The sequence below is a fragment of the Carassius auratus genome, chromosome 38 (genome assembly GCF_003368295.1).
Source record: "Carassius auratus strain Wakin chromosome 38, ASM336829v1, whole genome shotgun sequence".
Lineage (NCBI taxonomy): Eukaryota > Metazoa > Chordata > Actinopteri > Cypriniformes > Cyprinidae > Carassius > Carassius auratus.
In genome coordinates this window covers 22,808,637-22,824,501 of record NC_039280.1, presented here as the reverse complement: position 1 = coordinate 22,824,501, position 15,865 = coordinate 22,808,637, and the positions used below count along the sequence as shown (strand labels likewise).

The window sequence follows — 15,865 nt, the reverse complement described above, 5'->3', positions numbered from 1 at the left end:
ACACGTTTACCAATACATTTAGGATCACTTCATGCTTACTTCTGCTCTCCAACTTTCTGAAAATGCTGATTTTATTTTCCAGCAGGATTTGGCACCTGCCCAAAAGCACCAAAAGTTGGTTAAATGACCATGGTGTTGGTGTGCTTGACTGGCCAGCAAACTCACCAGACCTGAACCCCAGAGAGAATCTATGGGATATTGTCAAGAGGAAAATGAGAAACAAGAGACCAAAAAATGCAGATGAGCTAAAGGCCACTGTCAAAGAAACCTGGGAATCCAGCCACCTCAGCAGTGCCACAAACTGTTCACCTCCATGCCACGCTGAATTGAGGCCGTAATTAAAGCAAATGGAGCCCCTACCAAGTACTGAGTACATGTACAGTATCTGAACATACTTTCCAGAAGGCCAACAATTCCCTATAATTTTATGTCTTATGAAGTATACTAATTCGTTGAGATGAATTGGTGGGTTTTTGTTAAATGTGAGCCAAAATCATCACAGTTAAAAGAACCAAAGACTTAGACTACTTCAGTCTGTGTGCATTGAATTTATTAAATACACAAGTTTCACAATTTGAGTTGAATTACTGAAATAAATTAACTTTTCCACTGCATTCTAATTTATTGAGATGCACCTGTATTGTGTGTCTCCACCTGCTAAGAATGTTACATAATCTCACTGGAGGATGACTGGGCATAATAAGGGTTAAGGGCTTCCTATTGGCTGGTTGGTTCAATTGTGTAAGGCCAGTGGTAATTCGTGTGTTTGATAGTTCTGTCATTATGGCTGTAATTGTCTGTTAATGAAATGTGTTGTATATTAAGAGCAACAACATATATATTCAATATCGAGAAAAGTGTTGGATGTTGATGAAGAGTGTGAAAAATGTGTGTTTTATTATAGCGCCGGCAGGAGGAGTGTTGAATATCACTCTGAGTTAGGCTACTGTGTTTTCTCAGTGAATAAATCGATGAATGGGAGACGATTTATTGAACAAGAGCTTTATTGACACAACACAACACAAAGAGGATAAGAGACCAGTTACACATGATATGATGGAAATAAAGTAAGCATTGAGAATTCGCTTTAATTGAGGGTGAGTGTTTTGAGATCTTTCTGCAAATTAAGTAACCTGTTCTGTAAAAATGCCCAAAAAATGAATTTCCTGAGAGACATCGTATAAGCAAAAATTTGGTGACTTATTTTTTCCTTTCCAAAAAGATTGTGGTGGGGCTGCTTGCAGTTTGGTAGAAAATTTTGTCCTCCAACACTTTCTGTGATAGAAGAAAATAGGGTTCATGCACTAACATGGCAAAATTTACAACTTCTGATAAATGAACTAATATGATTTAGATGTCTATTATTTTATCCAATATATGTTAATGATTGCATTGCATTGCAATGATAATAAATGCATTGCAGGAAGGACTTAAATGGATGGTCATGTTTCCTTGGTAATTTTACAAAGGTTATGTTACATCTTGATGTAAAAGTATAAGTATAAGTTTAATAAAGGAAGAAACAGATCAAATGATCTGACTATCAAGAGGTGAGTGACTCTACTTATGATGGACATATCATCATTTCGCAGTTAATTTCTCAGATGTTTTTTTTTTTTTTTTTGTAAATGTGACAGATCATCCATAGCCTTTATAACAGCAAAACATCAGACTCACTTTTAATCGTGCAGCATGAAAAGCATGAAGGAGCAGTTAATCCAGTATTCACAAATGATACAGCTTATAAATGGGCTTGTTTAGCAGAGAGAAAATGAGAGAATGCCTTACAAAGGAGGTCAGGTTTAACTAACTTGTAATTGAGCCACACTAGTCTCAGTGCTGTTCCACCTCATTAATCTCACTTCTGTTTCAACTCCATTGTGGGTATTTTTTACGATGGTGATTTTATCACTGCTTTTCCATAGCACTTTCCACTATGCCACATAAAAGCACGAGTTTGACAGATGGCTTAATTTATTCTGGACAGCTTCAGGAGCAGGTTGAAAGTGCTGCATGGAAACCAAACAATGGAGAGGGCGCTACTTGCCCAGGAGATGTAGGCATAAGATTGTGTCCTTCGGGACTTTCTGTGTGCTTGATGGGTTTTACTGACAGAAAATCATCTTTAAGGGCCAACTATATAATCCATCCATGCATTTGGTTGCTAGAGGAAAATCTTAAAAGCCTAGTGGGTCATGTGAGCGCAGATATGGGATCTTTCAAAAGTGCTGACTCGGTAGCAGTGCAGTGTTTTTTTTTTTTATCTAAATCAAAGGATACTGGATGACATTTTTGATTTGATATTGCAATAAAACATAAAGGAAGCTGAATTTGATTTAGTATTGCCCTGGAGAAAAAGCAGAGATCTCTGCAGCAAAAACTGTTTACTGACCCCTTGCATCTGTCTTGTGCTGGTCGTGTAGACTCAAATAAAAATACATAACTGTATTTATACACTGTTGAACGTGTAGAAATTCCCTTCAGCCGCATACTACTGAACTTAATTTCACTAACCCCTTGATATCAGACTCTTTCATTCACATATTAATTTATCCATGGCTGTGAAAAGCTATTTAAAAAAAGTCCAAAATGAAAACATACACAAAGCATTCTCTGTGTGTGTTGAAGTTGTAACAGCAGTGTTTATGTTTCAGGGCTCCAGACAACTAAATGCACCAGTCATTTCAAATCATCAGATAACATCATTAAAATGGCATCAGTGGAGTCTGCGCTGGTTTTTCTGTCTGTAGAAAGCCTGCAGCTAAGGTTACATTCACACTGTCAGTGTTTGGGACTTACAACCGTCTTTACTCATAGGTGAGTCTCAAAATATCCTGTTTACAAAACAGCTTGTAATAGAGGCTCAAATACTCTGTATGAATGTGCAACTGAAGTCAAGCCAGTATTCTATTAGGACTATCACCTGTAACCATAGTGACAGTGACTAAAGTAAAAATATCAAAGGAGCAGACATCAAAAACTTCAAAGTATTATCACATTTGACATGACAATAGTTCAAGTGAGGGTTGATTTCATCTGTCAAATCCTAATTAACCGATGGCAGCTTTTATACCTCAGTAAAGAGCCGAGCATCTGAGTCGCACACAGATCACAAATCTGTCTGGAGGAGCTGTGGTGAAGGACAGTGACTGGATCTAAACCTTCAGATGTCACACAGCTCATATCTGCCTCTCTGTAAGTTATCGAAACCACACATACACTAGATGCAGCCAGAGCGTCTATCTTGCACTTTCTGACATAACAGACCACTAGTTGAGTCCAAAGACTTGGCAACCCTTCATCCAACAAGAGCTGCGGGAGTCAGATCTGACTAATCACAGGTCAAGAATAAGGAGAGACGACTGACAAGACCATTCTGGAGTATTTGCTGTTCAACACATCCTGAACTCAACATCTGATAACAAATATCTGATGACAAATATCTGTTATTGACAAATATCTGTTACAGAGTGCATGCGATTGGGTCCCTAATGCACCAAAATTATACACAATATTAGAATGTGTAGGAGTGGGCACAAAAATTGTGGGAGCAAAACACTTTGTGGGAGCAGGCAGCAATGGACAGAAATCCAGCTAGACCGTGAGAATAAGAAAACAAGAAAATCCCAGACATTTTGGGGCGATTAAGAAATCCCGGCCGGACACTTCTTTTAGGTCCAAAAAGAGGATATGTCCAGTGAGAAGACGTCACCCTATTAAATATTGTGAAACCCAGCAATGTGTCAGGAAAAAGAGGTCATAAACACTCTGGTGGACTTCAGTACCTGTGCTCTGTTCACTTAAAAAATGAGATCAATACAGGATGGAAACTTCTCATCTTCTTGCCTCCAGCTTTATTGACAAAGATTGAGAGAAACCTAGCATGAAGCATAATACCGTAGCAGCATAACTCAAATGTAACTAAAGCTTTCCCACAGTGAGATTAATCTAACTTTGCTCTCAGTGCTAAATTATGCATCTCACAGAATTATGTGGTGCAGATTATGAAGTTCCCCTTTCTATAGGCTACACTTTTGAAACTCGTCACATGATAATTTCATGAGTCAGCTCTTTTCATTCACCACATATAAAGGAGTGATTTGCACAAATTGTCTAACAGTTTACCTGGCCTATTCATAAAAACCTGAAAAGACATCAGTGCCTCCAATATTGTGTGCCATCCATCACTCTCTATAGTCTATATGCACATTAATGAGCTCTCTAAAGCAAACTCTCTGGTAAACTGTAGAAGCAGTTTCAATGGGAAAACATAATTTACGCCACTAGCTCTGTTGTGTAATGGATGAAAACCAGAACTTGTTTTCTTTGAGGCTTTAAATTAGAGACACAAAGTTAACTCAGCAGCAAACCTCAGCAGTATTACCTTCAAAATTTATGTTACACATATTCAAACTGGGTTGAAGCAGAGTTCTTTCCTTAGCAACAAGGGAAACTTGGTTTCTATGGATATGTGCCCTTACAGGACAGAAGAGAGAGAGAAAGGGACACTGCTGTGTGGGCGATGCAAACGCGATCCCAGCTGGCTCTCATTAACTCACCAGCCAATCATTGCAGACCCATATACAGCGTAACGACAGGCACAAGAAGGCAACAAGGTAAGGCTTTCACTGTTGGTGAAACAGTGACACAAGAATCCTTGAAGGATTTTTACTATGACTGATGCTAAGTTCAACTTGCATTTTAATGGCTGAAAAGTACTTTTTTCTTTTCACAAAAAGAAAGTGATGCGGCTTTACTTTTTGCATTGTTGTTTTTCTTGTTTAAGCATCACCTGACACCCCCAACTCCACTTTTTCTCTGCTGGCATGTGAAAGATGCCACATCTTTCATGGGACTCACTACCCGAAGAAAACAAGTAAAGAAATTATGCTAGAAATTGGTTAAAAGGTTTCTCAGCAACCCAAACATCTTCACCATCTATGAAAATAGTAATTGCAGAACTTAAAGGAAATACTAAATTTTTATTGACTCATGATCCATCGTTATGGAGTTATGTTATAAATAAAGCACCTCACATATCACGCTTCCAGTTACAAAAATTTAGTATTATTTACTACCAGTAAGAACAGCCTCAAAACAAGCAAAATCTCATGGCTATTTATAACTGTTTTAATTTTTGTTAAATTGGTGGCTAATTCATATGAATTTATATGATTAAATTTTTATGTTTCCATATGATCTGCACATGTCCCAGTGATGGTTATGTTTAGAGGTGGACCTTCATTTTTATATGATTCAATCATATAAATTCATTTTCAATCATCACAGTGTAAAATAGTTACATTTTCCTATGAGATCAGGTTGCTCAAAACCTTACATTGGCTTTTGTTATGGGTATTCTATTATGTTCTGAATTCAAAATAACAGAAAATCGCTTTATGATGTGTTTATAATTAAATTTGCATATTAAAGTTCTTCAAATAATATATCATGTTATATTACCATACAAACATGGTCAACTGAAACATTCCCCATTCTGTGTGTCTACACTTATCATTTAGTTGGCAAGCTAACAGCCTATTAGCTAAGTCTATCTGGTAAAGAAAGCTGTGTTGAAAATGAACTGAAAAGGCTGTTTTTCATGTTCCAAAAGTGTAAAAATCTAATTTGAAAATGCCTTTTTACATCTTATCTTTACTGTTGCTATGCAACAAACTCTAGGTAACAAAAATCATTTTGTCGAACAGGCTATTAAACCGCACAAATGGTCAAGAGAACCGAAGAACGGATGAACTGGCTGACAGGTCACTCACATGACATATAACTGACAACTCCATCTCAATCTCACATACAGTCTGGACTGGACTTCATTTTAATGACTTCTTTCCACTCAGACTGGCTTGGTCCAGTTTTTTATCCGAAGAATGAGCCAGATGATATGTTAGGATGTCACTGCACCACGGATTTATGATATGGCACAGCTATTAGTCGTATTGTGTGTACGTGCACATGACCATATCTTTGTCCCTTGAGATGATGTCCACACCCACTCCCTGACCCATACTGACCTTTTAATCAATTTAGCCCCATTTCCTGATGCCAGCGGCCCCAGGTGATTGAGTTATTATACAGAGTGCTGGTTAGAGTGTATTAGACAGGCTAAAAAAGCAACAAAAGAGAGCTAGAGACAGCTAGAGAATGAGAAATGACATTTAAATCAGTTCTTTTTTTCTATTTTTTTTTTTTTTTTTGTGTGTGTGGTATGGCATTGTTGACATTTCATTAATTGCTATCCACACCGATGTGTGCAACCTAAAAATACATGACATTAAAATATGCGCGACTTTCTCTCCACATCCCCCCACCACAACCCATCAGTCTTCACCCATATCAGAAGCATAATTCTGAGTCTGTTTCACTGTGAACTAGTAAGCTTTATTAAAACCACAGGTGATGGAAGTAACATGTAGATTTAATAGCTGCAATTTTCTACAAGCGTTTGTTTAAATGTCTAACGATACCCTTGAGTATTCTCATGCAAACAGACACACAGGGGGCTATTAAAACACTCATGTATGTGCTGTCAAGTAGAAACGGGATGAAAAGAACACTGGTGTCAGGAATCTTTGCTGCAATGCTAGTGTATAGGGAGGGATAATCTGATCCGGTCCTCAGTAAGCGTTTCTTATATGGACTGTACTCCTCAGCAGAAGCACCAGCAGAGCCTTGTTCCAAGGCTCATGGGCACTTTTTTTTTTCTCTTGAAATGCAACCTGAGGCTTATATGCCTAAATTTTGCTATGTTAGTCTATAGTCACCTTTATTTTTCCAAACCTGTATTCTTTATTCTTAAAAAAGGTTTTTGGGGGAACCTTTTTTGGTTGCACAGAGAATCTTTTAGTTCTTCAAAGAACATTTGTCCACTATAAAGAACCTTTTGTGGTATGAAGACTTTCCATGATTGCTAATAATAAATCATAAAAACATAAAAGAATAAGAAAAAAAATAGGAATTCCTATTTATTATTTCATATTTCCATGTTGTTGTTTTGTACCTGATTGACTTCCATTGTATGCACAAAAACAGTTCTTCAAAATATTATTTTGTGTTTTGCACAAGGAATAGTCACAAATGTTTGAAACAATGTGAGGACCAGTAAATTATCTTTAGTTTTTACTTTTAGTGAACTAATCCTTTATCAATTAGATTTTTACCTTGTGTAGTTGGTTTGATATTAGCCTGTTTCAGCTTAATTCCCTTTACTTGTTTCTAACAGCTTGTGCTTTGGGGAATGAGAGCCTACACGATGGATTTACGTGCCTTTTGCATTCTGGATTTGGTTCTTTCAGGCCATTACATGTTATGATGTGTGACTCTAATGGGGTTAGTTTCTATTGGGAAGGAGAAACTTAGAGCAGTCATTTCCCATGAGATTCTTCTTGTACACACGCACACTGATGAGAGAGAAAGAGAGACATCTGCTCACAAATTTCCCGCATTTCATGTGCATTAAAAGCACAGATATTCTCTAAATAAATCTCACAAAAATTTGTTCAAACCTCCCTGGTGTGCATTAATGTTCCCTGTACTGTTGAAAAGCTGTTTATTATGTGTATTTTTACACAAATGCGAATGAAAATACTGTATGTAGATTTAACTGGCTTCAGAAGCATTGGAATAAATCTCTCTGTCCCTCCTGATTGGAGAGAGGTTTTCATACAATGACTGATGATTAAGTCAGCTGTCAGACACAGACTGCCAAGCCTGAGAAAAAGGAAATAAAGTATTTTTTCTTTTCCATTGTGACAACTGGCTAAATATGACACAAATGTACATTTGCCAATTTAGCTGAGTGGTCCTATGATAGTTAAAAGCTTCATACTGAAAGAAACTGAGGCTTATATCACTACACTTGTAAAGCACTCTTTACATGAACAAATACTTTGGAAAAATACACAGACTCACACAAATATATTTTTCACATAAACAGGGCTCAAGTCCATGTTGGTATGTTAAATTTTCATAGATGTAACATCTAATTTTGTCAATTAAGTACAATGTAAAAAGTGTAGTATTTTAACCTGATTGGACCCTTAAAATTACCTTAGTTGTATGACACCTTTGTAGTCAAGTTTATTTGACTCAAATTTAGTAGTAATTTAGTAGTTTAAAAGTAAGTTTAGATAGTATGATATGAACAATATTGTTTTTTTTAATGACAAAATGTGTTTTACAGTGGGTCCTCCTAGATCACAGTGTTACAAAGCTGTTTTGATCATGTTTTAGTATGGATATAACAAGTCAAGAAGCTGAGTCAGCTTAAACTTAAGATTTCAACAGGACCTTCATCTTCATCAAGGGACAAAAGCGAAGGAGCACCAGTTGGGCTCGTGCCACTTCTAAAATTCATAGAGCCATAGAGTCTGGCTTGGTGCTTGGAGTAAGCAAATGCTTGTCTCCTGATCATCTCCCCTTTATACATGGAAATCATCAACAGGGTTGACAGTACCACACCACCGAGTGTGAGGAGACACAGCCCTGCAATCACACATCTGTCCAGGTGAGCGCCCACCTGGGCGTTCTCCCTCTCCAACCGCTCCATCTCCCGGGCAGAAACGGTATCGGGATTCACTTTGACGTCACGTGGGACTGTGTAAGAGATGACAACCAAGGAGATCCCAGTAACTAAAAATGTAACGGCACCTATAAATCCATAATCCACAGACTTTTCTGATGAATCCACTATGAAATCATCAACTGACAGCAGGGAGCATTCTGGGGCGCCTTCTTGGAGATCTTTGGATGAATTCCAACTGAAATTGTCATAGTTGGTCTCCTCTGCTAACAACTGATTGTCTTTATGGTCAGTAAAGTCAGGCACACCAGGAAAAGCTGTTTCAAACTGCTCATCGTAACATACCTCAACTTCTTCATCAAATCCCCATTCATTGTGTTTGCAGAGTCGTCCAATTGGCAGAGGCGCTGTCCATGGTTCTGAAAGCTTGTTCACCTCATTAACATTCTCCTCTAGATACGCCTGGCAGCACTCTTCATTGGAAAGGGCCCTTTCATCTGCACACACTGAGTGATGAATTTGTTGGTGTTTTAGGGACCAGTCAAGGTGATCAGTTTGGACAGCGTCTTGACCACAAAAGAGGACTTTAAGATCAGCCATTTCAACTTCTATTCATTTGTACATCTCATAGCATGTTGGCTATAGCATCCCTGCGGTATGAAGATGAAGACAACAATTTATATCAGGCAATAAAACATTTCATTTCAAATACAACAGAAAATAGAATAGAAAATATTTTGAGGGAAGAGAACATAATTGAATGTATGGTTTAGTGTAATTTGTCAAAATGTTGATGGCAAAACTGAAATCTACAGAAATAGCAGGTTTTTTAACATCCATGAAAGAGAGAGAGAGAGAAATGTAATGCCTGACTAGATGGGAAGGGGTTGCAATACATTTCAGTGGAATTATATTGGACCACAAAGATGAGACAATGTATAGGTTATATTTAGCACAACTGATAATTGTAAAAGTAATTAACACACACTGTCACGTTTTAAGCATAACTTTAAGCATAACTCAACCTGGTAACTACAGCACGTTATTTCAAGATTTCTAATTGTCTATCCTTCAAGTCTTATCGCAAAGTCGATCATCGATTTTCACAATTAAAGTAACAAAAATATTTTCAGTTAAATATCGAGTACTTATTTTTGATGTTTATAAATAGTATTTAGGTTCATTAATCTTTTTAACCACCGAAATAATTCTAAAAGTGCGTTTTATGCAATCAGCAATACTTGTAATATTTCATCTGAAGAGCTAAACGAAGCGTGAACAACAGCAACGAACAGAATAATAAAGCGTTTCCTAGTATTCGGGGTCAAAAAAAGTAGTCAGCATGACAAGCACTCCGAAAAGATGTTGCCTGTCTTAGGTCTTATATGTTATTTGTCATCATAAAATCATAAAAAATAAAGGTATCGCCCACCTTCTTTAAACAGCGTCTCGCTGGCATTCCTGTAGGGCTCGCGCTCCGTTAATTAAGGGAAGCTCGTTCCTGTTCCGCCCGCGCGCCGCGCTCAGGTCGCCTCAATGCTCCGTCAGCCTCTATGACAAGCTGCATAGACGAGAAGAGGAGAGGAGATGAGGGGAGGGGATGCCAGGGGGAAGGGAGGGAGGTTTACTAGTGTCGTGCGGGGAAAATGAAGTCAAACACTTTCATGCTGTTCTCCTCGTGAGATTTATGTCTATGACGCACCCTATACAGAATTGCATGCCCAAGCTGTGTCCCAAATTAATTATCCTAGAAATTAACATCATTACAACATTCTTGAAAATACAATTTAGAAAACATCCGAAGACGCCTATCCACTAAAATCTATCTTTGATTGCTTTTTCACAATACAATGTCACAATACACCATGGAAAATGTTATACTGAATAATTTTGTTTTGTTTTTGAAAGTCGGTTTCTGTATAGACACAAGCCTTAATGTCTTAGCTTCAAAAGAGTTGTTTCTATGTTCATATAATCAGAAATGCTATTGCCAGGGTTGGGCAATAAACACCTAACATATAATTGTAAATATGTGTATATTTACTCCCATAGGGGAGATCAGGACTACTTGTCACAGGGTCTTTATTTTGAGTTTTATATATTTATTTTGAATGCAATATATGTATATGTTTATGTAAGACCAGACCTAGTAGTCACACTTTTATACTGAATCTTTTTTGCATGTTTTATTTTTGAAACACAGTGTCTGACACAAACCTTAAAGTCTTGGCTTCAAAAACACTGTTCTTATTGTTATTACCAAGTGAAAAATATACAGTTCTTTAACACATATTAACCCATATAGTGGGGTAAGTTGTCACAATATAACCTGCTTATTATACAAACATATTACTATCAAACCCAGATCAGACTACATGTCACAGGGAAGTTTTCATAAGGTCTATATCTTAAGATATTGATATGCAATATATGTATAAGGCAGACCACTATTGAAGCTTAGCTAACCATAAATTTTTATAGCCTAGTTTTTTTTTTTTTTTTTGACTCACTTTCTGTACACACACAAACCTGACTTCAAAAAGCTGTTTCTAATATTGTTGCCCGGAAGTTCATTTAAACCACTTTGACCTATAGTGGGGCATGTTGTCACACTATATGGGGTGAGTTGTCACAATGTAACCAGCTCATAACAGATTTTTTAATTTAAACATTACAACTACACTGAAAAAAAATATGACATTTAAATGGTTTTCAAAAACATTATTTGACAACAAAACTATTTTTCATGGGTTAACTCAGTAATAGAAATAGCTCTTTAAGGTTACAACTGCAGGTTACTACTTTTTACAGCATATTACAAAACACAAAGCAATTCATGGAGAAAAAAAATGGAACATACAAAAGTAGAAAAAAAACGTTTGGTCAATAAACATTATTCAATAAAATAAATTCTATAAATTAGTGTATTTAACAATAGCCCTAATTTGATATTTACATTAAAATTAAAATACTCCTATCTTTTATATGCATGCCTATAAATTTAATAAATATATTTATTCCTATATATTATGACAGTTCAGCAGAATGACAACAGTTAAATTGTCATAAATCATGTAATTTTTTCTGAACAAGCACGTGAATTAACGTTCCATGAGACGGCCCTCTTGCAGTTCACTGGCATGGTGCCAGATAGCATAGTGTATGTTTAGGAGGCCATAGGTCATAATTAGAGTGTGCCTCACTGATTTCTCTGTAAACGCTCAATGTGTACTCATGCATCATTCTGCTAGTGCACTGAATTAAAGACTGGTGACATCAGCTGGTTAAAACACATGAATGACATTGCTATGCTCCAGAGGCTGGAACATTACTAGAGCGTAAACTAGGAAATTGACATTTATGAGAATTTGCCCCATGTGTGTTCAGATCTTACGGTCTCTCTCTACCAGGGGCTACACATTGCATTATGGTGACTTGAGAAATGAGCTGCAAGCACACATAGAGGTCTCCATAGATGACAGCTGAGATGGCCTCTATTAAAAATCAACCTTGGGAGCTGCAATGCTCACAGTTTATTTGAGAAACGCAAACAACATAGAACATTTCTAACAGTGCTTTCTCTCATTTTTTTTGGCATAATGTGCATATTGCAAAAAGTGCTTGTTTTACATTTCTTACATGATAACACGAACGCCCTGAGACAAAAAACTAAATTAACTACCTTAAAACTACCTTAAAAATAATCAGAGAAATTTAGCATTACATCACTTGCTCCCCAGTGGATCCTATGCAGTGAATGGGTGCCGACAGAATTTGAGTCCAAACAGAAGAATTATGGATTCATATTGAATAGAAGCAACAGTTGGGAATTAAAAAACATGTCTTAATGATGGATTTGTGTATTACAAACACACAGTTTTTCACTTCTGAAGAAATGTATTAATGGACTGGAGTAGAACTCTCATTCTGACGGCACCCATTCACTGCAGATGATCCTTTGGTGAGCAAATTATGTAATGCTACTGTAAACCAAATCTGTTCCAGTGAATAGACTTACTCATCTACATCTTGAATGGTGTTAGGTTGAGTACATTTTAATTTTGGGGTGAACTATTCCTGACTTGGTATATGTAACACAACAAGGGTCACAATCTAACCAGTCACTTTGAGAAATATCCTGACATTACAAGAAAATCAGTGAACATTAACAACAAAATCAACAAGGGTGTAAATAAAACTGGCAAACAATGCAACCATATTAATTATTAATGTCCCAGTGCATACTGGGAAGATGGCCAATGGGGCTGAATAACAACAATTTGTTTTAGCATGAATTTTGATTGTTCATAATAGAAAAGCAGCATCGAGATGCATTAATTGTGTTGCCATCTTAGAAAACGTTTTTGGGTTATTTTTCACATAATTTTTTGGATCTAAGAATAATAATTTTACAGAACATTGACAAAAACGTTTGCCATCTGCGCACAGTATGAAATGTGGGATTGTCTTTCAGAATATGAAATTCATCATATGCTTGACACTTTTCAACCAGACAGAGAATTTTATATCCAGAAACTACTGTCAGTTACACCCTATTTGAGAGCATAAACTTAAAGATTGTTTGGGAGTTGAAAGAGTAAGATGTGACACCTTATTTCCCACTGCGTTATGTGTTTTGTTTATCTGCTGGCATGTCTGCTGATGGATGTTTTCTGTAATAGGAACTGTAAGAGCACAGATAAGAATAGCTATGGAGGAGCCAGCATAAGACTTTTAAGACTCCAGCCCTTCTTTTCAGAAAGGACACACACAAAAAAAGTGACCTTTAGTCTCTGGAAAGTTTTGACGTAACCAGATTCATTCTCTCTGTATGTGTTTCTCACTATGGGGAGATACAAACTGCAGGTTTTCAGAAATATATGCCCATATTAATATGCCCTGAATTTTCTTCTTTCTGGGAAATATTTGGTGTAATGAGTTATGACACATTTAAGACTGGTTAGGCACATTCAGTATAACATAAATAACCATGCAATGAATAACTTGAAGTAGAGTACAAATATTCAGCAAAATTATATATACATTTTTGATGTTTGTTAGTGTGCAGGGTTTTACTAACAAATACATACACATTATAGTTTGTAAAATACATGGTTTTACAGACTATAATCTATTCAAGCTATACATTTGTTCATTGTGTGCATTCCCAGTTTAATAATATCAGTTTTAGTAGATGACCAATAAGATAGGCTATGAATCATCAAATGCATTTTTTGTTGCTCTAGCTTGGGCAAAGGTTTTATTATGAGTCTGCATAAAAGTGTTTTTTTTTTTTTTTTTTTTTTTTTTTTTTACAAGCTCACAGGGCTTACCATACAGACCGTACAGCCACTGGGTCTCTGTTTTAGCCTTCACTTATTTCAGCTGGAAATGGCCCTTAAAAGAGCCTTTAAAGGGGGGGTGAAATGCTCGTTTTCACTCAATATCCTGTTAATCTTGAGTACCTATAGAGTAGTACTGCATCCTTCATAACTCCAAAAAGTCTTTAGTTTTATTATATTCATAAGAGAAAGATAGTCTGTACCGATTTTTCCAGGAAAAACACGAGCCGCTGTAGGCGTGACGTGTGGGCGGAGCTAAACAATCACGAGCGCGAGTAGGCTTTTGCGTTGAGAGCGTTTGGAAGCTGTGACAGCTGTGAAGGCTGAAACTGAACGAGAGCAGCAGCAGCAACGACTCGCTCAGAGTGGGGCTCGAACCCGGGTCTCCGGCAGGGGAGGCGGAAGCACTAACAAGGAGGCAGAGATATTTTAAGCAGTTTTACTCACCGCATGCGGTTCCAACACACGACCGTGACCCTTTTTCGCTGCGACTGCATTATCCTTAAGAAATAAACAATGTGCAAATCCGTCGTCAAACTGGGCCTTGTTTGTAAAACAAGCATCTTCGAAATGCAGGGAACAAACAAAAACAGTTGCACAACTCCGTTGATGCTCTGTAAAAATAAACTCCATCCCCTGTCCCTTAATGCTGTTTTTTTTTTGGTAATCTGTGCAGGGTTGTCTTGCCCTGGCAACCAAAAACACACTCCTTTTGTGACATTTCGCGACGCTCTCGCTCTGATCAGTGAATGTCTGTGCTCTCTCAGTGCTCTGCTATACGGGAGCGCGCGCTCTTCCGGCAGAAGTGCCTTAGGAGCCATATAAGGAAATTCCGCTCCATCTAACATCACACAGAGCCATACTCGAAAAAAACTTTCCGAAACTTGTGACAAACCGGAAGGAGTATTTTTGTTCCAAAAATACTCCTTCAAACGTACAACTTAATTTTTGAAACTTTGTCCATGTTTAGCATGGGAATCCAACTCTTTAACAGTGTAAAAAACTCAGTATGCATGAAATAGCATTTCACCCCCCCCCCCCCCCCCCCTTTAAATCCAAAACCCACTTTATACACTTGGGCCTGTTTTACAACCCAGCCAACAGCTGCTGAATTACAGGAACAGTAACATAGTCAGCTATGGATGTGAAAGCAACAATGTAATGAGAATATTAATTTGGAACAAGTGCTCTCCGTTCTAATGATAATGAGATTTGATGTTATTTTGTACTACAGCAAGATGATTATTATTATTATTATTTTGTCATTTATTTATATATTTTTTTAAACAAAATGGATTAATTTTTGGGCTGGAGCTTTAACATTACATCAACAGTAATCTAAAAATTAGATCATCAATTTTAGATCATCTGTGGGAAGGGAAGGAAACAAAGAACGGAAAATATGCTCAGCAAAAAATAAAAAATAAAATAGACCTAATGTCGGCAAATAAGGAATAAATAAAAATGCAAGAACTATGTTAAGCTATCAGTATTTTCTAAATGAATACATTTAAATATAAACATGCTGAGCAAAATAAAAAAATCTAAAATAAAAAAATCCTATAATTTATTTTTCTAAACTGCAGTTTTATCATGTTGGAGATTAGATATGCATAACAGGGACATGACAGAAATTGAAATATCTTCTCTAATCAAAGTATTTAAAAAAAAAAAAAATTAATGACAATGATGATATGGATGTATAAAGTTTGAAGTAAAAGCATGTACAATGCATCTCAGTCTGGGCAGTTCCTTTCTTTGACACAAGGTGGAAGCAAAGCACAAAAGTGGAGTGAATTTCCATGTGAATTATACTGCTTTGCCAGACACTAAATATTATTTGCATTTTAAATAGTCTTCATTTCACACATTCTACGAGAAGCACATCGTTTCAAACCACCTAGCATGTCAGTCGATGATGGTAAAGATCATTTTAAAAGATTCTATTTAAAATATCTAAGAATATGGATCAATGACATTGTCCCAG

The 15,865-nt window shown here is 36.8% G+C and overlaps 1 protein-coding gene across 1 annotated transcript; it reads right to left on the bottom strand.

The window, feature by feature from the left end:
* Window positions 1–7,025: 7,025 nt before the first annotated feature.
* Window positions 7,026–10,079, bottom strand: LOC113057446 (transmembrane protein 74-like). Its single transcript, XM_026224875.1, has 2 exons — window positions 9,969–10,079; window positions 7,026–9,186 (listed from the first exon to the last, which is right to left on the bottom strand). Exon 2 carries the CDS (start codon window positions 9,134–9,136, stop codon window positions 8,276–8,278), a length of 861 nt encoding a protein of 286 aa, XP_026080660.1. The 5' UTR covers window positions 9,137–9,186; window positions 9,969–10,079; the 3' UTR covers window positions 7,026–8,275.
* Window positions 10,080–15,865: the final 5,786 nt, after the last annotated feature.